This window comes from Myxocyprinus asiaticus, chromosome 16 (assembly GCF_019703515.2).
Source record: "Myxocyprinus asiaticus isolate MX2 ecotype Aquarium Trade chromosome 16, UBuf_Myxa_2, whole genome shotgun sequence".
NCBI lineage: Eukaryota > Metazoa > Chordata > Actinopteri > Cypriniformes > Catostomidae > Myxocyprinus > Myxocyprinus asiaticus.
The window spans coordinates 37,748,349-37,773,027 of NC_059359.1; the positions used below are offsets into that span (position 1 = coordinate 37,748,349).

General features: G+C 38.7%; 1 protein-coding gene across 3 annotated transcripts in view; it reads left to right on the forward strand.

Annotated features, from left to right (window-relative positions):
- Nucleotides 1–4,030: 4,030 nt before the first annotated feature.
- The window catches only part of LOC127454379 (protein MTSS 1-like), a 101,116-nt gene continuing 80,467 nt past the window's right edge, over nucleotides 4,031–24,679 (forward strand). For all 3 annotated transcript variants that reach the window (XM_051721544.1, XM_051721546.1, XM_051721545.1), the window contains exons 1-3: nucleotides 4,031–4,479; nucleotides 7,343–7,404; nucleotides 16,289–16,362. In XM_051721544.1, coding sequence (XP_051577504.1) covers nucleotides 4,408–4,479; nucleotides 7,343–7,404; nucleotides 16,289–16,362 — 208 coding nt within the window. In that variant the 5' untranslated portion in view covers nucleotides 4,031–4,407. The remainder of the gene's footprint in view (nucleotides 4,480–7,342; nucleotides 7,405–16,288; nucleotides 16,363–24,679) is intronic.

Here is a 24,679-nt window from a genome sequence, read left to right on the forward strand (position 1 = left end):
GTAATCAATGTGAGGTTTGAAAGTAAGTTCAGAGTCAAGCAAAAAACCCAAATATTTAGTTTGATCAACTCTACGCAGGTAAGTACCATCATTACACAATATTATTAAATTATCAGATTTTGTTTTAAGTTTATGTCTTGTTCCAAAGACCATAACATGAGATTTTGCTTTATTAAACAATAATTTATTAGACATGAACCAAATTTGTAAAGTATTAAAATTGTATTGAAGGGCATTTTGAATCTGCATTCGATAAGGTTTAGAGGTATAAATGACAGTGTCATCCACATATAGCTGAACAGAAGAATTAGAAAAGACTAAAGGAAGATCATTAATAAAAAATAGAGAAAAGAAGTGGACCCAGCATTGAACCTTGGGGTACACCTCTTTTTTGGACAAATAGATCTGATCTACTCCCTTGGATGACAACAAATTGTTTTCTATTATGTAAGTTAGAGTTAAACCAAAGTAATGCATTTTGAGATAGGCCAACTGCAGAAAGCTTATCTAAAAGTATATAATGAAAAGCCTTTTTAAGATCAATAAAAATAGCCCCTGTAAGATCACCACTATCTAATGCAGAAAATACATTGTTAGTACATTTTAGAAGAGCAGTAGCTGTTGAAAACTTACACCTAAATCCGGATTGAAATGGTGTTAAAATATTATTAGTCTCAAGATACTGGGGAAGTTTTGGGTTTTACTGTTGCATTCATGTTGAAATGTGGTCTTCATAATTTTGTTTTTGGCACACAATTAATTTTTTCTATTATATCAAAATGTCAAATGTTAGTATGAGTGGATTGTCTCTCTCCACATGGAATGTAAATGGGTTGGGGCACCCCATAAAAAGAAGGAAGGTTATTTCTTTTCTTAAACTTAAGAAATATGATATAGTGTTTCTTCAAGAATTGCATCTTTCCCCGCAGGAAGCTGAAAAATTTGAGAAGATACGGGGTGGACATGTTTTCTTTAGTGCTGGCTCAAGTAAGAGCAAGGGAGTCATTATATTGGTAAATAAACATTTACAATTCAAATGTCTCAAACAGATTAATGATAAATTAGGAAGAGTCATTATTGTTTTAGCGGACATTCAGGGGCAAAGTCTGATTTTGGCTAATATTTACGCACCTAATGCTAATGATCAGGGCTTTTTTATAGATCTTGAAGGGATGTTGCAAGCCGCTGGCACCCCTCATGATATAATATTGGGAGGAGACTTTAATCTTTTGATGGACTCAGTCCTTGAACATAGTGAAGCAAAAGTGTGTAAACCCCCAAGATCAACATTGACGCTTCACAGGATACATATATATATATATATATATATATATATATCCAAATCCCTCATTTCATCTGTTATTGATTGCTCAATTGGAAACATCTTAGTCTCAGATCACGCCCTGATGAGTTTAGAGGTGTTGCCACACATAGAGAAAAAGAAATCATATAGTTGGCGCCTTAATGTATCCCTTTTGCAAAATCCTGATTTCCAACAAATGTTAAAGACTGAAATCAGTGTTTATATGGAGACTAACTGGTCCTCAGTATCCTCTGTGGGTGTGGCTTGGGAGGCACTTAAGGCGGTTCTTAGGGGTCGGATCATACAGTATGCCTCATTCACCAAAAAATCCAAGGCACGAGAACTCGTGGAGTTGGAAGGAAATATTAAAAGTGCAGAAGCAGAGCTGAAGTGCCGATATGTCATCTGATGGCCTCAGAGAATTGACCCGACTGAAATACAGATATAACACTATTTTGTCGTGGAAGGTGAAGTTTTGGTTATTCAGGGCAAGACAGTCTTTGTCGGGGGACAAAGCAGGGAAGCTTTTGGCTAGATATATAAAGCAGAGAGAGTCTTTTTCTATCATTCCCTCAGTGAAATCTGCTGGTGGTGAAATTTTTACCTCAGCCATTGATATTAATAATGCCTTTAAAGAGTTCTATCTTGATCTTTATAGTTCCACGTCTTCGTATACTGATGAGGATATTAGAAACTTTGTGGAACCATTAGATCTCCCTAAACTGACGACTGAGCAAAAAAGTTCTTTTGATTCTGAGATAACCTTGGAGGAGCTTAACGAGGTAATTAAGTCCCTACCTACAGGCAAGGCTCTGGGGCCAGATGGCTTTGCTGCTGAATTTTTTTTAGATCATATGCTACAGAACTGGCTCCACTTTTGTTAGGAGTTTATACTGAATCATTAAAGAATGGAAAGCTTCCTCCAACCATGACACAAGCCCGGATCAGTCTGATTCTTAAAAAGGACAAAGATCCGTGTGTGTGTAAGAGTTACCGTCCAATCTCCCTGATCCAACTAGATGTAAAAATATTGTCAAATATTTTGGCTAACTGACTAAGTAAGGTTATGACATCTCTTATACATATAGATCAGGTGGGATTTATTCGGCCGTAGCTCTTCTGATAACATTTTGCTTCATCAATATCATGTGGTCAGTAGAATGAACAGTCTCCGGTTGCTGCCATCTCACTTAACGCCGAAAATGCGTTTGATATGGTAGAATGGGATTATCTTTTTAAAATTTTGGAAATGTATGGGTTCGGGAGTACATTTATTGGTTGGATTAAGCTACTTTATAGACAACCTGTAGTGGCGGTACAAACAAATGGATTAATTTCAGATTATTTTACTCTGGATAGGGGCAGGGTTGTCCTCTTTCCCCATTATTGTTCTGTCTTGCCCTGCAACCATTAGCAGCTGCGATAAGAAAGGAGGATGATTTTCCAGGGGTGGTGGCGGGAGGTATGGCGCATAAACTTTTGCTTTATGCAGATGATATTTTATTATTTGTCTCTGAATCTACTAGATCGATGCCTTGCCTCCACAGAATTATTAATTCATTTTCCAAATTCTTAGGATACAAAGTCAATTGGTCTAAATCCGAAGCTTTGGCTCTGACAGCATACTGTCCAGCCGGGCGCCTTCCAGTGGCCCAAACAGGGCATTAAGCATTTATTGTCTGTTTGTGTGTCTTTGTCAATTGTATTTGACCACTGGGGTATCTGTTTGTGTTGGGTGGTGGGGTGGTTAATGTTCGGGAGGAAGGGTTGTAAATAATATAATGTGATTCCAAATATTATGTTATTGTTATTATTATTATTATTATTATTATTATTATTATTATTATTATATGGAATCAATAAAAACTTTTAATAACAAAAACGTTTTAAAGAGCTGCAAGAGTAAGCAGCAGACTAACCAGTGTGGCGCTCCTCACGCTGCGGCCATTTTTTGACATTTTTTAACATTTTTGCCTTTCTTAAACCATTTATTTATGTTTTATTTTGTATTATTTTTGCATTAATTAGCGCACTTATTTAATTATTTGTATATATTCTCGCACATTTAATTATGTATATATTTATTTATCTTATGCACTAATATGTGGATTTATGGAGTTATTTACAGTAACTGTAGTAAGGATGGGATTTTGGCGGGAACTAAATATATTTTTGTGAGGCTCGCGTGAAACGTTGAACAAAATTAGGCTGCTATGAGGTTATTCACCACCAGATGGCGACAGATGCTCTATGTAACGAACACACACCTGCTTTAATAGTAAACAAGCAGGCCATGCAACTCATTTATCCTAGTGCAGACACAATCAGTGATTATAAAAAATATTTGGAGCACACAAATCAAAGTCAAGCAAACATGAAATGAAGAAAGAAAATACTGTAAAAATACAAAACAGAAAATGAAGAAGAAACCGCGACTAAAATAACAACAAAATCAATCGTAAATACGTTAATGCAGGCCTAATGAATCAACCTCTATTTATTAAATCCTTTGTGCATATATTTTCACAGCATGTTGAATATCTCTCTAACGTAGGCGAACCTGCAACCAGTCTTTTTTACAGAGCGAGTCGATAGTAATAACCATTTAAGGGGCGTGGCGTTGCCGCGCCTTGAGTTGCAGGGGAGAAGGGGCGGGGCGCTACGAGCGCGCGCGTTGAGTTTCGGGAGCGCGTTTGTGTGTACAGTCAGCTGTGAGCTGAGCTGCGATTCAGATTCACGGAGTCGCCACGGTGTTTGTTTTGTTTTCAGCCGCTCGACAGAGTTAGTTTGGATTGGAAACGTCATTGGATGTTCCTTTTTGCTCTTTTTTTGCCTTTATAATCCAGGTGGATTCACATAATTATGTTACTCAACCTAGAGTCATGGAGTGTGTGTTATCGTGGGGCAGAAAGGGACTTTTAAATCTGTCTTTGCCCCACTCCATCGACTGATATTCACCACATACCCACAGAGGTTGGATCCGATTTGAAACCTGTTTTTTATTACCCTGGATTTCAAACTGATCTCATATACATAAAAGGCTTATTGCTTTTTGGGGCTGCAAACAGCTAAAAAGACCATTAACTTATTTTTAAAGCGGAAAAATGGAGGCTGTAATTGAGAAAGAGTGCAGTGCTCTTGGTGGACTCTTTCAGACCATTATCACAGACATGAAGGTAAAGGTGTTTTTGTTTTTTACTCTGTGCATGCAAAAAAATAAATAAAATGTCTTTGTCCAGTGTGTTCTTTATCACTGTTTGCATGTGTAAGTAGACTGTCAAACTCCAGCCAGACTGGCAAACCAGTTGCTTTTTTGAAACAGGTCATATTCAGATGCACTATAGCCAGAAGTCATATTTCACCAAAGCCTTAATGCATTTGGGTTTTTCGAAATCATATTTCATATAAACATTGCTACATTTAGGGTTTTGCATTCATATTTCACATGCATTGATATATTTAGGTATGTGCAATCATATGTTACACATGCATTTATGGTTTTTGCCCCAACAAATCACATATGCATTTTTGCATATATGCTTTTTTCGATCATATTTCACATATGCATTGCTGAATTTCGATTTTTGCAATATCTTAACATTGCAGCACAAATGCAGCTGTTGTATTTGTGGGTCTCATATGCAATTGAATACATGCATGGTTGAGATACTGACCTATTTTTAGTGTATATGGATTGACTGGGTTCACTCTGTTGTGTCTGCATTGGCTGTGTGCATCATTGCACTTCAGATTTCCCTTTTTAACACATCAGTCCATTCATTAATCATGAGCAAATCATGTCTGAAATCTAGGTTGATGTGTCAGTGTGCAGCCAGGATGTACACAGATTTATCAGGATTCACAAATTCAAAAAAGATTGGGCTGATAGTTGCACACCTGTTCCAAGTCCAAGGAATTTTGGAATTCCGTTGACCTCAGAGGTTTTAGGACTGGTGGGAAGAGCTAAATGTGGAAGAAATGACAGCTGGTGTAAAGCCCATGTCATTGTAAGGTAATCAAACACATATGAGACTAGATATGTTTAATGAAACATTTTGTGTAAGCTTTTGGAAAGCACCGGCCAAAATTTTAACAGACATCATGTAGGCTGGGCTGTATTATATTGTACACAGTATAACATATACATATTTATATTGACCGTATCTGGTCATTTTCATATATGCTGTCTAATCAACAAAGACCTGGATGGAAAAAGAAATGGCGCAAATTGACTCACCATGGCAGCCTATTTGTAAAGCATTTATGTAGTCTATTGTGTGTAATGCTTTGCTGTAACTTGGTGATGGGGTCAGGTACCAGGTCTCTGAAATATTTATCAGGTGCTATGAGAATTTGGCCAATAGACCATTGCATTTAGATTGACAGTGTTCCTCCGGTTAAAACTCAGAGAGGTGGTATTTTATCATTTGCTGCCTACTGTACGCAATCAAACCTGATCAGGTGATTCATTCACTTGGTCTATAGAAACTCATTGCACTTGACCTAGTTGAGTTACCTCACCACTTTTATCTGAGTCATCCACTCATCGAATAAAATTGTCTGTCAAAATTTGTCAGACAATCAGTGCATTCCATAAACTGAAGAATTGTACTGAAGTGCTCTCAGACAATGCATCCCAACTTAATAAGAGTCCGCTTTTTATCCTCCTGGGACCCTTGCGTGACTGCTGTGTGCATTTTCTAGTTCCCTGTTTGACTTTTTGAACTAGTAACCCTTAAGAAACATATAAATAAATAAATAAATAATTTTCTAGAGCAAATAGTTTTCCTAAAAATGTATAGTAACATTTGTGGACTGTGGGACTAAGTTGTGAAATTTTAAATAATACCAAGCTATAGCCATTGTCCCATGTCTGCTAAACATGTTGAGTTGTCCAAACATTATCTGCAGCCTGAAACTGAACTTTAAATAGGAAGTTTGGATTGAATGCACTTACAGTAGCAAGGGATGCTGCCTTGCTTCCTATTTAGTGCATGACTTAACCTCCAATGTGCTGTCTGTCTGCACTGGTCTCAGAAAAGTTTGAAATGCACCTTATTTGCATCCTAACTCCATGTAAAGCCTCTGAAAGCAAAAGTTTTCAGCTTTTGGATGAACCCATTGATTCTCCATGTGATAATGCACAGTAAATATGGGATGTCTAAGGAAAAAATGTGCTAAAGTACATATTAATGTACATTGTGTTTAGTAGCGAGGCGTTTCGCGATAAATCGCTCGGATTTAAAAAATTGCATATCGGATGAAACTAGAGACTCTAATCTTTTGACTCAAACAGGTTTCAATGGAAAAACTTAATTAGGTTTCCTACCAGATGTGGTTTTGTTGGCGTTTCTCCCAAAGACAAACTCTGCTGTGGTCAGCGCCATGTTGTTTTGTCACATGACTCTGTATGTCGAAAGTTTAACCCTTTAATGACAGCACAGAGTCTTCTGAACTAAGATCAGTCAGTTTAAATGAATTTAAATAATGCGTTGTGTATAGCGAAGCCAAAATACAACGTCCACACATGTGTACGTGGGGTCTAAGTGTCCTGAACATGTCACCATGCAAAAAACATTAGTGGTGCTAAATGTAGGTTTCATTTTATTTTTATGTATTGATTTGGGATTAAATGGGACCTGGACATTTTTTTTCACAGGTTTCGTGAGAATCACCCAACAAGGTATTCATTGGAATTCCATGTTAATACCATGGTAAATTAATTTGGTAGTCATTCAGTACAGTGGTATATGAAAGTACTTTGATAATACTGTCATAGTACCATGGTACCACCAAAGTACTTTTAATAAGGTTTGCTGAAGTGGTTATTGTTTAGTTTTTTTCCTTTGGTTGAAAAAAGCAAATGGAAAGAAAGGCTTTCTTTGCAAACCATTATTAATGTGTCACCCGTCACCATCAATGAGACTTTTTTTCCCTTTAACATCGCCATGTTTGTTATGTGATTAACCCTTTGGACATCAAAGTTCTCCTTAGAAATCTAGTAATAATATTAATCACATATTTCTTTTCCATCTACAGAACAGTTATCCTATCTGGGAGGACTTTATCAGCAAAGCTGTGAAGCTGCAGTCTCAGCTCAGGTAAGAGGTTCATTTCTGTCTGTGTGTTCATGATAATGTTTACTGCTGTGTGGGAACATTTGTGATATTTTTTATGGCTTTTATTTTAACGGTTGAGTAGTGCCCTGAGGAAGGCAAGCTGTTTTAAAATGGAGGCGTCTACCTGTGCAGAGTTCAGTGGAAATGTGCAGCCCCTTCCTCACTGCTTGTGGCCATAATGTGCAGCCTGTGAAGATCTGCTGTTGTCATTAAATCCTGATCTTGTGTTTCTACTTGAGCTGTGGAGAATGCATGACCCTGCTGCACTTAATGCATGTGTGAGATGGAAATGCTTCAGGTGTTTGCAATGTGTTTGCGAGATGTCTTCGTTTGTACACATTTTACACAGATTTTGTTGAACTTTAAGCAAACAGAGCTTTTAGAAAGCAGTATAGGGCTGTTATAAGTTGGGATAAAATGTAATGATTCCAGATTCAATTACAATTCCTTAATGATTCTTACTTTTGTGTAAGAAATAATTGTAAATTAGAAATGCAGTTTTTATGGACATGGCAAAAGTCATATAAAAATAACCAGATCATAAGAGTCATTCGTTTGGGAATAGGACTGCACTGGTCACGCTGTGTGTTTTGCGCTTTAGATTAAAAAGAACCAGCTCATAAGAGTCATTTGTTGGAGAATCGGACGTGTGTTTCACACTCTAGATTCAAAAGATCCAGTTCTTAAGAGTCCTTTATTTGGTAATTGGACTACACTGGTCACACTGTGTTTCATGCTATAGATTCAGAAGAACCAGCTCATAAGAGTTATTCATTTGGAAATCGGACTACACTGGTCGTACTGTGTGTTTCACGCTATAGATTCAAAAGAACCAGCTCAGAAGAGTCATTAGTTCGGCAATCGGACTACACTGGTCACGCTATATATTTGGCGCTGTAGATTGAAAAGAACCGGCTGAAAAGAGTCATTTGTTCGGGAATCGGACTAGACTGGTCGCACTGTGTGTTCAAGAACCATTAACAGAACAGAAAAGTCATGAAAATCACACGGTTCCAGTAGTTTTTAATAATAAAGAACGGATTATCGTTTCCCAAAGTCATTAGGGATGTGAATCATAAGTAATTTAATGATTTTTGTTTTTATTCAACTTTTGGGATTCTGGTTCCTTAAACATTTAATTAATGATTCTTTATTTAGGAAGCTGATTTGTGACTGACAGAGACTGTGAGAACCTGCTCAAGAGTCATTTGTTTGTGATTCAGACTCTAGTTACGCTGTATATTTTTTTGTTACATTCAACAACTAAAGCATAATTTCTTTTGCCATGGTACTTTAGATTCAGTAGCAAGTAGTATGCTGTTCCATCCACATCTTCAGAAAAATGCAGATGTTCGAGAACTGTCAATGGCTTGTTAGGGACGGACCATGATGAAAAGCATTTTGGTTCTTGTTTTTTATTATTATTTTTATTATTATTATAATAGAACTGCTTCTGAAAAAGAACTGGTTCTCGATTTTCAACCCGAAGTGTGATTGTAAAATAATAAATTGAAGTTACCAAAAGCTTTGTTTCCTAGAAAGTAACAAAGCAATGGTCAGCTCTCCAAAACCTCCAAGAATAAGTTGGCGCTAAATAACTCATTCACGATAACGTGAACAGAGAAACAAATGTTTGGAAAGTAGGCCAAGCCAATTTACGACATGTTTTCAGACCAAATAATCCTCTGTTTCATAGCATCATATTTTCACAACATGCATCTACGTAAGGGTTAATTTCAGTGAGTTCTCTGGAATTTAAAGAGTGCTGCGGTTTAGGCCTCGTAAAATTACACCACTGAGAGAGTAATGCAAATCGCCAACATTGGTTTCCTTCATGTGTGTTGGTGGAGTGTATACCAAGCCGTGAAATATTTTGAATTTAAACCGCAACAGAAATACTGAGATCCTCTGTCTTGGTTACATATCTACTTAGCAAATGTTATTATATTCCAAATGAGGCTTTAAAGAGATAGTCCTAATGCATTTTTATATTTAATGAATATCTTTCTAACCTACATTGCCCTCATTAGTTTGTGAGTCATACCCATTCATTGTCTCTACAACTCTAGTTTACACAGGCTGTTGTAAATATGTTGAAATTTGATCGGCAAACAACCCTATCTGTTTGATCAAGCCAGGCATATAAAGGTCAAGAGCGACATTATATACACGCTTAGACTGCTTATTGCAGCTTGTTCAGAGCTTAATATGTAAACATACTGTACATTACCTTTGTTTCAAGGTTTCAAGACCCTTTAACTTACAAGAACAGAAAATGTTTTGAAATTCTGTTCCCACCACTTTTAAAGGGCCATTTCAAGTTCACCATTATGGTCTTCCCACAAATCGTTTCTTGATGAGTTTGGGACTGTTTCGTTTACTTGCTGTGTTAGGATTAGCCGTGTTGTCGTGAGAAATCATGATTCATGACCAGTGTCTCTAGTCCCAAGTCGGATACTCCCAAATAAACTCCTTTGAAATTTTGGAAGAATTGGTGAACTTCCCTTTTGGTTAGGTTCATCTCAAGCATTAGATGCTGTTCTGTGATCATTGGTCATAATGTTAGGGCACTGGGAGTGGCATTTGGGAAGTCCCTAATGAAATCCATGGCTCGCATGCTCTGTAATCACGTCTCGTTCAAAGAGGTTTAAGTGCTGCGCTCCAAAATGACAGTTTTTTGGGTCATTTATATATTTTGTGGCTAAATATCAGGGCGCCAGACTGTGACTAAATGGTTGCATTTTTATATATTTGATTGTAATAGTTTACAAGTTCTCTTGTTGAAGGAGGAAGCGGGAGCCGGATAAACAGTTTAACGTGAGTCTTTATTTCCCACACTTTTCAGTGTAACGCACACACTGCTGGCTTTTCAGCACATACGATCACACACACAGTCCGCTTGTGTGTCGCTCTGTCTCCCTTCTAGTGGTCTGGACTGCCCTTTTATTCCCCTCCAGCCAGTAGCGGTTCTAGCTTGTAAAAGTTGTTGACGGGGGTGGGGAGGGATTGTATGGCGCCTTGGGCGAAACCCGCTTCAACACGCCCCCAAAGTTATTGATGGGGTTGGGGGTGGGGGAGGTCTGAGTGGGTGCCACGTGACACCCCCCCCCACCCTTTCCGCAAGATGCCGTCGCCCATGGATAAATCCGCCACTGCCTCCAGCTCTCACTGCAACACAGAACAGCTGTTAGAGATAATTTTCCACAGGTGTCAATCCTTACCATTCTTCCTCTCCCAGCCTCGCTCTCCTCAGACATCACTTGGTCACGCCCACATCACCACATACCCCCATCACCCGACTCAGGCCGGGGAGCCATCCGGCCTGTCACTTACTCCCCCCCCACCCCCCCATTTCTAGAGAGGAAATCCACCACAGCCATCTGTGCCCCCAGTCTGTGGACCACCTCGAACTTAAAAGGCTGGAGAGATTGATACCAGCGGGTGATCCGTGCGTTGGCATCCTTCATGCGATGGAGCCACTGGAGCAGGGCATGATCCGAACAGAGGGTGAAAGGATGCCCCAACAGATAGAACTGGAGGGTGAGGACCACCCACTTGATGGACAAACACTCCTTCTTTATCATGATGTACTTAGTCCCCCTCAGTGAGAGTTTGTGACTAATGTACAGCACGGGGCACTCCTCCCCCTCCACCATCTGGGACAGTGCCACTCCCAACCTCCTGTCCGTTGCGTCCATCTGCAAGATAAAAGGGAGAGCAAAGTTAGGAGAGTGAAATAACGGCCTGCCGCAAAGTGCAGCCTTCACCCGTGTGAACGCCTGTTGACATGGCTCCGTCCACTGGACTGGATCTGGCGCCCCCTTTTTAGTCAGATCAATCAGCGGACTGGTGACGGTCGAATAGTTAAGCACAAACCTACGATTATAGCCAGCCAGCCCCAGGAACTATCTCACCTCCTTTTTGGTCTTAGGTCTCGGGCAGGCTTCAGTCGCTGCGGTCTTATCAATTTGGGGCCGCACCTGGCCATGACCCAAGTGGAAGCCCAGATACTGTACTTTCAACCGCCTAATTGTGCACTTCTTTGGGTTTGCCATGAGTCCTGCCCATCTCAGCCACTTCTTTTTTGTGCTCTGGTAATCGGTAGGGATGACTGTATACCACTACCCCTGGGGTCATTTCAATATGGTACTCTGAGATTCGTATGACCAGGAAGAGGCCGAGAACACGTCGGAGAATTATCCTTGCAACCTGGCAACCTCCGTGACTTGTGATGGTGAGAGGTGATCTCCGCAAGTGACCGGGGTGACTCAATCAGTGGCTTAAGTTCACCTCTGGTCTGAGCTCCTCCTCAGTTTTAGGAGATTGAGGTGGTAAATCTGACATGCTCCATCTCTATCCATTTGTTTAACCTCATAATCGACTTCCCCAACTCGCCGTTTAACCTCAAAGGGTCCTTGCCACTTGGCGAGTAATTTAGAGCACGATGTGGGGAATAATACAAGGACTTTATCTCCCGGTGTAAACTCCTGTAGCTGAGTATTATTCAGCCGGCTTTGACGTTCTTGAGCCTGGAGCAAATTCTCCTGTGTTAATTGCCCCAGTGTGTGGAGTTTTGCTCTCAGGTCAAGAATGTATTTAATTTTGTTTTTGCTGTTTGAAGGTCCCTCCTCCCAATTTTCCCGTAGGATGTCGAGCACATTGCACGGTCAACGCAATAATTCAAATGGGGAGAACCCCGTGGAGGGGCTCAAGCCAGTTGTCCCAATTACGAGAGTCTCTGTGCTCCAACTTACGAAATTATATTCTTTAGGGTCTGATTAAATTGTTCGACCAAGCCATCCATTTGGGGGTGGTAAACGCTGGTCCGAATCGATGTAATCCCCATTAATTCATACAGTTTGCTTAGTTTACGTGACATAAAAGTAGTGTCTTTTGGAATCCCCACTCGGGAGATTATTCAGAAGAGTGCCTCCGCAACACTTTGTGCTGATATGTTGTGCAGAGGCACTGCTTCTGGATATTGCGTTGCATAATCCACCAGAACCAACACAAAGCGATGCCCACGTGCCTTTCACTCTAATGGCCCGACAAGGTCCATGGCAATTTTTTCAAAGGGGACCTCAAGCAATGGAAGGGGGCGCAATGGCGCTTTTGGGGTGGCCGCGGGATTCACCCGCTGACATTCACGGCATGCCGCACACCACCTACGAACATCCCCATGAATGCCCGGCCAATAGAAATGGGCCATCAGACGGTTTAGTGTTTTTTTCCTGCCCTAAGTGACTCACCATCGGATTATAATGAGCCGTCTAGAAATGTTATTCATTACAAGCTCCACTAATAAGCAAAACTTGCGTGTCGAGCGTCTTTAAAGGAAGTCAATCCACGCATCTTATCACGTGGCTCTTTGTGCTCACGTGTGCATGACACCGCGGAGACTCACAGCATGTGGAGGCTCATGCTACTCTCCACGATCCACGCACAACCTACCACGTGCCCCATTGAGAGCGAGAACCACTAATCGTGACCACAAGGAGGTTACCCCATGTGACTCTACCCTCCCTAGCAACCGGGCCAATTTGGTTGTTTAGGAGCCCTGGCTGGAGTCACTCAGCATGCCCTGGATTCGAACCTGTGACTCAAGGGGCGGTAGTCAGCGTTGTTTACTCGCTAAGCTACACAGGCCCCCATTTCTTCTTATTTTTAATATAAGTTATGTGCTTTGGGGTGTTCTGTGTTATATTTGATGCAGTTTAGTTAATGTATACTGCATTATTTAAATTTCACATGTGTTACCCTGGTGGTGTTTAGTGTTTGTGTGAGTGACACTGAGCACTGTCTCTACATGTTTATTGGTCATTGCTCCAGGAAGGGCACTTCATGTCATCATGTGCCCTTCTGTAATTACTACGGTGATTAACAATACATTATAAAGTGAAAAACTGATTTTTACAGTTTCAGAAGGTTAATATATCAAGTTTATTATGTAATAATATAAACGATGGTAATGCACCTTAAAATATACAGGCATCAAAATTGCGTCCCTGTAAAGCCACTGTATTTTTTACTGTGAATTTCTGGCAACCACAGCTGCCAGTTTTTTACTGTAAATGTAACTGGATTTTTTTTTACAGTAGCGTAGACCGCCTGTGGCACTCCCTGCCTATTATCTGTTTTGCCATTTGCGTCATGCATTCTAAAACCAGATCAGATCCTTGGAATCTTCCCCACATGGACGGCGTGCTTTTGTATGGGCGTTTATGTGCTCTGCCACATGACCTCTCAGTCAAACCTTTGCATGCTGCCGTGGAAATATGCGATCAGGTTTCACAGTTGTCTGCTCGTGTCAGACATTCTGCACGTGGAGGGGGAATTCTTGTAGTGCCAGTGCAGGCATTGACTTTCCTTTTTCATACTGTCTCGCTTTCCATTCCACTCAGTAGCTGAAAGTATATCATCCGTTGCGTTTAGGTTCAAGTCTTATCAGTGCACAGTATGGGTCTTTAAAGAGTCTGTACGCAGTTGGCAGACAAACACAGAAAACTAGCAATCAGCGTAGTGACTAAACGTCTCTTTAGATAGCAAAACCTAACCCCCATCAACAACAGTAACCTTTCAACAATGAAATAACCATTGATAACATCCTTTACGGAGTCCTACTGAAGTAAACGACCAGGTGCCACTTGTACAATCAGTGGGGTTTAAAAGTCTGAAACCACATTGAAAATCTTGTAGCTTAAACTCTAATTTAAAGGAATATTAAAGGTTCAATACAAGTTAAGTTTGTGGCATAATGTTGATTTCCACAAAAAAAGTTTAATTTGATAAAAGTACTTATATTAATTCTTCTGTTAAAACTTGTGTATTATTTGAGCTGTAAAGTTTTAGGGTTTTAAGGTTTGTTGACATTACATCATCATGGCAACAAAGTTGTAAAATTGGCTTATAACTTAAGTTATAACTTGGCTATAACTATTTTTAAAAAAAAGGTTAGTAAGTGATTTTATAACACTAAAATCATGTTAACACACATGTTATTTATGCCTTGTGCCTATACTTTTGAAACTGAGTATTTGAACGTTTACTGATTGGCCCCATTCACTTCCATTTGTAAGTGCTGCACTGTAATGGTTTTTGCTTTTGAAAAGAAGGGATGAGTCGAAATAATTTTTGTGGTAATCAGCATTATGCCACTTACTGTCAATTGAGCTTAGCTTGTATTGAACCCAGAATATTTCTTTAAGACTGAATATAAACTATTTTACTATTTTTTTTAAATGTTATGACTTAAAATGAATAATATATTTTTGACGTTTTACCATGCTAAATCCATTGTACAAATGAACAGGTTTCCTTGCTTACAATGAAGCACACATGATGCTCTCAAATATATATACACACACACACACATACATACATACATACATACATACATACATAAACCAATACATAATATAAGGCCAAAACATTAAGACCACTCACAGGTGAAGCGAATAACATTGATCATCTCCTAACAAGGCCACATGTCAAGTTCTGGGTAGATTCGATGGTAAGCGAACAATCAGTTCTCGTAGTCAACGTGTTGAATGCAGGAGAAATGGGCAGGAGGAAGGATCTGAGTGATTTTGACAAGGGCCAAATTGTTATGGTCAGATGACTAGGTCAGAGCATCGCTGAAACAGCAAGGCTTGTGGGGTGCTCCTGTTCTGCAGTGGTGAGTTCCTACCGATAGTGGTCCAAAGAGGGACAAACCACAAACAGGCGACAGGATGTTGGGCGCACAAGGCTCATCGATGCGTGAGGGCAACAAAGGCTATCCCATCTGGTCTGAACTGACAGAAGGTCTACTGTGGCACAAGTCACAGAAAATTTTAATGATGGTTACGGGAGGGATGTGTCACAACACACAGTGTATCACACCCTGCTGCGTATGGGGCTGCATAGCTGCAGACCGGTCAGAGTGCCCATGATGGCCCCTGACAACATCAAAAGTGCCAACAATGGGCACGCGAGCATCGGAACTGGACCTCGGAGCAGTGAAAGAAGGTTGCCTGGTCCGATGAGTCCCATTTTCTTTCACATCACGTGGACGGCCGTGTAGGTGTGCGCTGTTTACCTGGGGAAGTGATGGCACCAGGATGCCCTATGGGAAGATGACAAGCCGGTGGAGGGAGTGATGATCTGGGCAATGTTCTGCTGGGAAACCCTGGGTCCGGCCATTCATGTGGATGTCAATTTGCCACATGCCACCTACCTAAACATCGTTGCAGACCAGGTACACCCCTTTATAGCAATGGTATCCCCTGATGGCAGTGGCCTCTTTCAGCAGGATAATGCGCCCTGCCACACTGCACACATTGTTCGGGAATGGTTTGAGGAACATGATGAAGAGTTCAAGGTGTTTTCCTGGCCTCCAAATTCCCCAGATCTCAATGCCGATTGAGCATCTGTGGGATGTGCTGGACTAACAAATCCAATCCACGGTAATTCCACCTCGCAATTTACAGGACTTGAAGGATCTGCTGCTAATGTTTTGGTGCCAGACACCACAGGACACCTTCAGGGGTCTTGTAGAATCCATGCCTCGGAGTGTCGGCACTGTTTTGGCCACACGTGGGGGACCAACAACATACAGTATTAGGCAGGTGGTCATAATGTTTTGGCTCATCAGTGTGTGTGTGTGTGTGTGTATATATATATATATATATATATATATATATATATATATATATATATATATATATATATATATATATATATATATATATATATATATATATATATATATATATATATATATATATATATATATATATATATATATATATATATATATATATATATATATATATATATATAAATAAGGGCAAAATGTTGACCAGGTGTGTGTGATTTTCTTTTTCAGGACAACTGTGGTTGCAGTCGCAGCATTCCTGGATGCCTTTCAGAAAGTGGCTGACCTGGCTACCAGCACACGAGGTAAGCGGATGTAGGAAATGAGGAAGTGAAATGGAGGGGAGGAGCTGCTGGGTTAAGCTTGAGGAAAACCATCTTTCTTTGGTACTCTATAGGGATTGAGTGGCTTTTAGTGGATTTTTCTTTAAAGACCCCTTGAAATCAAAAGTGGACTTTTGTTGCTTTTATTAACACATATGGCAGTCTTTCTCTGAGGAAACGGACCAAAAATATTGATGACTTACCTTGCACTCAGGGGCATATCCAAGTTTTTGTCGAGTCAAATGCTCTCTAGAGTGAGAATGGCCCTTCCTCTACAAAATTAATCAAATAAATAATCAAGATTACAGTACAACTGCCGTAATTAACAAACCGCGAAAAGTGACACATGATTACAGTATTCTACTTGGATCTACTCCCATTGCATCAAAATTGTTGTCTTTTTTATTTATTTTTTTTGCAGCAGTTGAGCGTTAAGACCAATAACTTTTTAGGTATCTTTTTTTTTTTTTTTACAGATTTGTTTTTTTTGGGGGGGGGGGGGGCGGGGGTATGGGCTACTAAAGGGCCAATGTGAAGTTCACCAATTAAGCACTGTCTTGATTTACTGATGTTTTGGAAGTGTAGTATACATAAAGAATATGTCATGTTGTACAACATGATCTCAAAAGGCTCAACTTTTCAGTGTATGCAGTTTAGCTCCTGTTGGCAAGGCACAGGTTAGATATCAGGGTGTAGGTCAAACAGTAAATGGTTAGGTTTGTTGATGTCAGAGCTTAATAGAACAAGAGAAAGAAAGGAGTAATGAGGAAGGAGAGGAATCAACTACGGTAAAGGGGCAACGGCTAAACCATCTTTAGTTTTGATCTACACACCCAGATCTCCACACTCTTGCTATTAATAGTCACCTAGAAAAGCACTCTCATTCATCACTGACCTTTGGTGCTCTTTAGTGCCCTGTCATCCATCTCTCTCTCTCCCTCTCTTCCTTCACATTATTTCTTTTCTGAGTGATGCAATCTGCTGAAACAGGTCTGCAGATAGTGCTAATGCAGATGCTGGTATTGTTGAAGGTCTTCAAAGATCATCACTGAGCTTCCACAATTGGTGCAGCCCATCACAAATTATTTTAGATGTACACTTATTGTTAACCATAAATAATAGTAATTAAAACTACTGATGGTAATATCCCAATGTAATGTGCAGAGACTACTAAAAGTAAGCCATTTGTCGGTTGACTCCCCCCAAAAGTGTAAAACTTTGACTCTCTCGTTTTTTGGAGCGTTCCAACCAGCCAGATGCAGCAACATTGGCTCAACGAATGGCATCTGATTGGTACTGGGCTAGTGGTGGGAATTGTCAGAGGGATGGCGATAAAATATTATATCGATATCTGCATTGCAATACGTCAGCGGCAGTAAAAAAAATTACATTAGAAATAGCGTACCTTGATTCCATTGTGTTTATCATTACACAAAATCTCTTGAAGTCTAGCTGTATTGAGGATCTGTATGACATCCTTACAAATGAAACAAGTTATAGACTTATATTCTTAGCTCATTCTGAGTTTGTAATGTGGTTGAATTGGAATAACTGTGGGTTCACAGTGTTAATTTGTTACGCAGTTTTTTATTTTAGCTATAATTTTTGTCTTTTGAGGAAAATGTCTTTTGGTTTAAGCCCAAAGTATACTTCAGTCAGACGCAACCGCCAGTCGTCTGCGTACAGGACATGTGACGCAAGTTTCACAGATTGTTCGAGCACTTAAAGCGTGCGGCTCAATTTTTCTAACCACGCATACTCTAAGCGTGCAGTATGCGCATGCATCTGGAATTATTTGCATTAATTATTGGGTCCATAAGGTGGCAACACTCACAGTTGAGCCGTTGCTGTCACGAAGAAGCACTAGAAGAAGATGTAATTGCCGCTAAACATCAGGAAACGAAGTTAGAAACAACAACCGTGGATGTGCACGTCAAGAACGTGTGTGTGAGGAGGTCTGGAGTTACAGTACCTTTATTTATAAACTTGAGTCTGAAGGAATATGAAGACATCTTTATGGGTCTAAACTCTTGAAGAGAAATAATCCAGTATCTCATAGCAGTCGTAGCATGCATGAGCCAACTGCCTGTGTATTCGCGCACAGTCAAATGAATTTCGTCATGCCATATTCACTCATTTTAGTCAGTTTTACTGTGACTAAAATGTAGTGTAATTTTTGTTGATGGAAATAACTTTTTAGTTGAAGATAATTCACAAAATGACTAAAAACATGTAACCTTTTTTTTTATTTCCTCATTGAATAAGTTGTAAGAAAGGTAAGGAATGTGTATTGGTCGTGAGCCATGTAGTGTTTGAGTTTCGAATAGAGCCACAATAGCAGTATGGTGCTCTCTTAGGCTACATCCACATTAATACGAATACATTTGAAAACGGCATTTTTGTTTTCTAAACGCTTTCCATCCGTACTGCCATTTTCAAGTGTTTTCCAAAAGTTTCTCGTCCTCACTGAAAGAATGAAAACTCTTAAATCCCCTTATTGCGCTTGTGAAAAATCGACGTTCCATGTACGATCTGAAATGCAGTTGCCCTCATGTTCCTTTGCCGGACAGCAATTCAGAGGAACCTTACCATCGCCTTTGAAGGAATGCATTGTAAAGGTTGTACAAAGTAACATTTATTTGTAACAACACTATCAAAGAAAAAAAACACTACATTTTTGACATCAAAAACGCCATCCCTGTGTGGATGGAACAAAACAGAGAAAGATGCATTTTCAAACAAAAACGTATTAGTGTTGACATTGCCAAAGGGCTACTTACTACATATCTGGGTGTTTTAGGACATTTTTGGGTGTATACTCATAGATATAATCCCTAGAGACAGGCTGTTATGTCATAGTCCCGTAACACAATCTCCTTTTCTATGATTCCACCTCTTGTTTTGCTCCTCACTTTTTGTATTACACTTCCTTTTCTCCATAAAAACTGTCTCGATTTTCTGCAAGGTAAAGCAACAAGGTGGAGCAACCTCCTCCCGGCATCGAATCTCAGAGGCATGCACCAGTCTCCATAGCAACAGTATGGAAATTGTGTGTGAGAGAGAGAGAGAGACCAGGATCACACCCTGTTCAGTTCACTTTTATGGCTCAGCGGATGCCACAGTGATGATCTGCTATATTTTTGTCCCGCCAAATCATTGACCATTTTCGGAGGAGCTTATCGCAGAATGTACACAGATAATTTTGTCTTCCAAGCTTTGTTTATTATCTCTCACACATTTCTGATCTGCTAAAGGGACAGTTTAGCAAAACAATTTATTCTGTCATCAAAAGTAAATAATATGGGTATGGAACAACATGAGGGTGAGTAAATGATGACAGAATTTTCCATTTTGGGTGAACTCTCCCTTTATAGGGAGGAACGCCTGATGATTTATTCACTGCACACATATACAGACACACACATCCCCTCGATATCTCCCCATCAACATTTCTTTGAAGGCTTAATGACTGCTGCTTTCTTGGGAGTGACAGATGCACAGATATGACTAGAACATACATGTCAGATCATGAACCCTTATCACAAGATTCCCATGACCGTCCCCTTCCTCTGTTCATGTCGTACACACAGGAACGGCTTCTACCCGAAAGGATATTCTGTTATCAGACAGATATTGTTTTTGCTACCAGTGTTGAATGAGCAAAGGACATTTTTTTTCTTTATATCTTTCTTGCAACAACACTCCTTCCAATCACTGCCTCTGATGACGCAGAGCTCGCTGTAATATTCAGAGGAATGGATGCCCAATCATTTTGGGGAGGGGAGGCATGGAGTTCATCATCATGACAACATATTTGGGTGTTTGGGGATGAGGGAAGAGGTGTCTTTATTTTGTGGGGATTGAACATACAGTGGGGTCCAAAAGTCTGAGACCACTAGTGAAAATTTGTTTCAAATAAAAATTAACATTTTCTCTTTCAGTGCAATGTTGAATTGAAAAGTTAATATGACTGTAAGAATTTCTTGGTATTTGTGTCATAACATTTCTTTTGTTTTTAGTTTTTTTAAATCCTGAAACAAAATACAATTTTGTATATTTTCAGGTGTTAAGTTGAAACTTTTTTTTTTTTTTTTTTTTTTTTTTTAATTACGAATTTTTAATCCCAGTACATCCAGCCCATCCATTTTATACAGCATAACATCAATATTAGACAATCAGGCCATCTCCTTTTATTCTGATGATACAGTGTTAAAAGTTATATAAAAATGTAATCCTTCTGATCCCACAGGGGGTATTAAAGTGGGATTATATTAAGCCTTGCAGTAGTGGATTGTGGGAGTAAGTGGTAATGACACCCCGAGTGGAGTCTGATGCAGGATCAGCAGCTGTAACCTTTTGTAAAAACATGAATTGCCAAAAAAAAAATAATAATAATAATAATACAGAGGTGGATGTGCCCTTCCAATCAGAAACTGAATTTGACTGCTTTTTGTTTTCCTACTTGGAAGCAGGGTTATTATAGTTTGAATTTAGTTTTTAGTATCAATGTTATTTTCAATTTAGTTTAGTTTTCATTAGTTGTCACTCTATGTCTGTTTAGTTTGTGTATCTTAGGGCTGCCAAAGTTAATGCATTTACTAGTTTAATTGAAATATTATTACACGTTCTATTTCTCAGGGCCGTCTAGTGTTATCACTATCTATTGTCATTTTAGATAGTGATTTCGATTATATTTTAGTTAGTTTTGCAGTCAGTTTTTCCAGTAGCCTACTTTGTATTGTACTTAACGAATATGTTTCTGTGTTAGTTTTCATTAACAATCATAACACTACTCGGAACTTGATGAATGAATGCTACAACCCCTGGCAAAAATGATGGAATCACCACACTTAGAGGATGTTCACCCAGCTTTTTTACTTCGTAGCAAATAAACTAATCACAGATATGACACAAAACTATTTTTGTTTAATAGCTGAACATTCTGGCTTTGTGAAACTTCCCTCAAATAAATTAAATCACATCATTTTAATTTATGGCATATTTTTTTTCCAGATCAAGTAGAAGAATAAATTATGGAATCACACAATGTTGAGGAAAAAATTATGGAATCATAAAAAATAAAAATAAAAAATCACAATTAGTACTTTGTTGCTGCTCCTCTGGCTTTTATGATGCCCTGAATTCTTTGAGGCATGGACTTCACTAATGAAAAACAATATTCTCCATCAAGCTGGTTCCAAATTTCTTGAATAGCAGTTGACAGATCAGCTTTGCAGGATGGAGCCTTGTCATGGACCAGTTTTTTTCAATTTCCACCATAAATTTTCAATCGGATTGAGATCCGGACTGTTTGCTGGACATGTCATTGAGTTGATATTTCCTGAAGACAAGCTTTAACACTCTTTGCTCTGTGGCAAGATGCATTATCATCCTGAAAAATGACTTCCAAACCTATTTTATATCAATGGAATGAAAAAAGTGTCCAAAATTTCAGTGTACACCTGTGCATTGACTGTTGAGGTAATGATTGCCATCTCCCCTGGTCCTTTACCTGACACGCAACCCCATATCATAAACGATTGGGGAAATTTGATTGTTTTCTTCAGGCAGTCATCTTTATATGTTTCATTAGAATGGCACCAGACAAAAGTACGAGCATCATCGCCTTGTCCAATGCAGATTCGTGAATCATCACTGAATATCACTTTCATCCAATCATCCACACTCCATGATTGCTTCTCTTTATCCCACTGTAAGCCTTGTTTTCTTCTGTTTAGGTGTTAGTGCTGGTTTTCATTTGGATTTTCTATACGTAAATCCCATTTCATTCAGCCGATTTCTTACAGTTCTGTCAGAAACATTGACTCCTGTTTCCGCCCATTTGTTTTTCATTTGTTTTGTTGTGCATTTTCTATTTTCAAGGCATATTGCTTTGAGTTTTCTATCCTGACGCTTTGAAGTCTTCTTTGGTCTACCCGTATGTTTTCCTTTTATAACCTTCCCATTTTATTTATACTTGCACCAAATTTTAGACACAGCTGACTGGGAACAACCAACTTCTTTTGCCACACTCCATGTTGGATTTCCTTCTTGAAGGAGTTTTATATCCTTTCCATTGTTTCAATTGACAACTCTCTTGTTGGGGCCGTGTTTCCTTTCAATTAGCCAAGTCCAACATCTCGTTAAGGTCTGTAAGCACTCTTTTATCTGCTGACTAATTTGCATTTCTAGACTTGTGCCGGTATTTGTTTTAGAAATGCAATTTACAAGGTGATTCCATAATTTTTTCTTCTTGATCTGGGAAAAAAAGTGCCATTTATTAAAATAATTAATGTATTTGTTACTGTTTTAGTAACACCATTAAAATATATAGGTCATAATAAAGCATTGACTAATTGCTAACTAAGCATTTTGCATGACCTAATCTAAAGTGAACACTATATGCCTAATTAAACATTTATTAATGATCCACTACTCTGAAAATTTGGCCGTAAAATAACCATCTCCACAGCATCTCAATCACAAAGGCTCAAAACAGACACAAAACAAAAAAACAGACACAACACAAAAGTACAGGAATAAAAGTGAGAGAGGAAAATCCAGTTTATTAAAAGAGATCCTTTAATTGCTCAAATGCCACTTTAGCATTAAAGCTTTAAGCTTTATGAGCAGACTTGTTCTCATTATTGGCAATTAAAATGACTGTTTAATTCAGTTTTACCATTGAACCTACTATAAATATTTAATTAAATTGAATCCGATTCCAGAAGGAAAGTCCAAAAATCCCGCTACGGTCTGTGCGTGTGCTCTGGAAACAGCCAGCACGTCACCACGTTTACATGACAGCGATGAAATGGCAAAAAAAATAAAAAACATGTAACATTATATTATTGAATTTAAATTATATTTTGCCAATTCAGTGCCTATTAAACTCCATTAGTGAAAAGTGCTGAAGTGTACAAGTGACGTTGTAATGCCGTACATGTTACCTTTCCCGGCTCTGAGCCGAGAAATTGCAGGGGCGGATTTGTATCTCAGGTACCAATCAATGTAGTAAAAAGATACAAGCACAGTATTTAATGTACAAATGTCTGCAGTATGACAAAACGTCCTAAGATTTGAATGATTATTATTATTAAAATTAAAATAATTTTTTACTATGCAGTATTAATATATTTTTTGTCATAATTTCTTCCATTTCACACATCCATTTAAACCAAACTTTTTATTTTGATGGATCACTGTGTTAGTTTTTGTGTCTGTTTGACAGAAGTTTCACACTTCTGGATAAGCAGTTCGCTACTTGGTCGTTTGATTGTTACACCGTAAGAGGCTGCAATTTCATTAAATAAACAGTCTGGAATGTGCTGCGCGCTTCACATTAAATGAGCATTTCACATTCTGTCATCTAATACATAGATTACCGAAGTCATAATGTGGTGTTTTTAGCAGGTCAGTGCCTTCACACATCACTTTGAAGCGTGCAACACAAGAGAACTGGATATTTCTTAAATGAAATCACAGGCTGCTGTGGTTTAATAATCAGACTAGGACACATGTACAACACATTTACAAGATCAGCGGAAGATTTAGTGACAACTGAAACTCTCACACTGGCCCCGGGCCAAATGGCCATGCTTACTGTTGAACCATGTTAATAAATGTTTAATTAGGCATATATAGTTTTCACTTTAGATTAAGTCACGCAAAATGCTTAGCTTGCCATTAGTAAGTGCTTTATTACGACCTTTATTAAGCATTAATTGATTTAATAGTAAGTGTATCATAAACATTAATATACACATTTATTAAGCAGAAATTTGTATCCTATTCATTACATATTTCATATCTTTATTAACTATGAATTTATGCTTTCTTAATGTTCTCATAAACACTTCTTTACCACTGGTTTGCATCAACTAAAATACATCAGTTAGGTATGATTAACAAACTGTTTACTAAGGATAAAAAACATTATCAAACTGCCTATATATGAACTTATTAAACAATAATAAATCATTTGCTAAAGTGAATAGAAACAAATAAAATACTATTTATATGTAGCATATTAATGTATTAATAATGTAGGAACAATAATTTATAAATGATCAATTAACTATAAGCTAATGCTTTACAAATACTTTATACCGTGTAGTTATTATAAAGTGTTAACTTTTTATTTAACTATTTAAATTGAGTTATAGCATAGTCTTATACAGTATAAGAGAAATTATGACTGGAATCTCAGTTAGACATATGGCACATTTGATTCTCCTCAGTACTTCTTAGTGCACATAAATCTGCACTTCTGTAAAGTACAACTGATTAAAGAAGAATG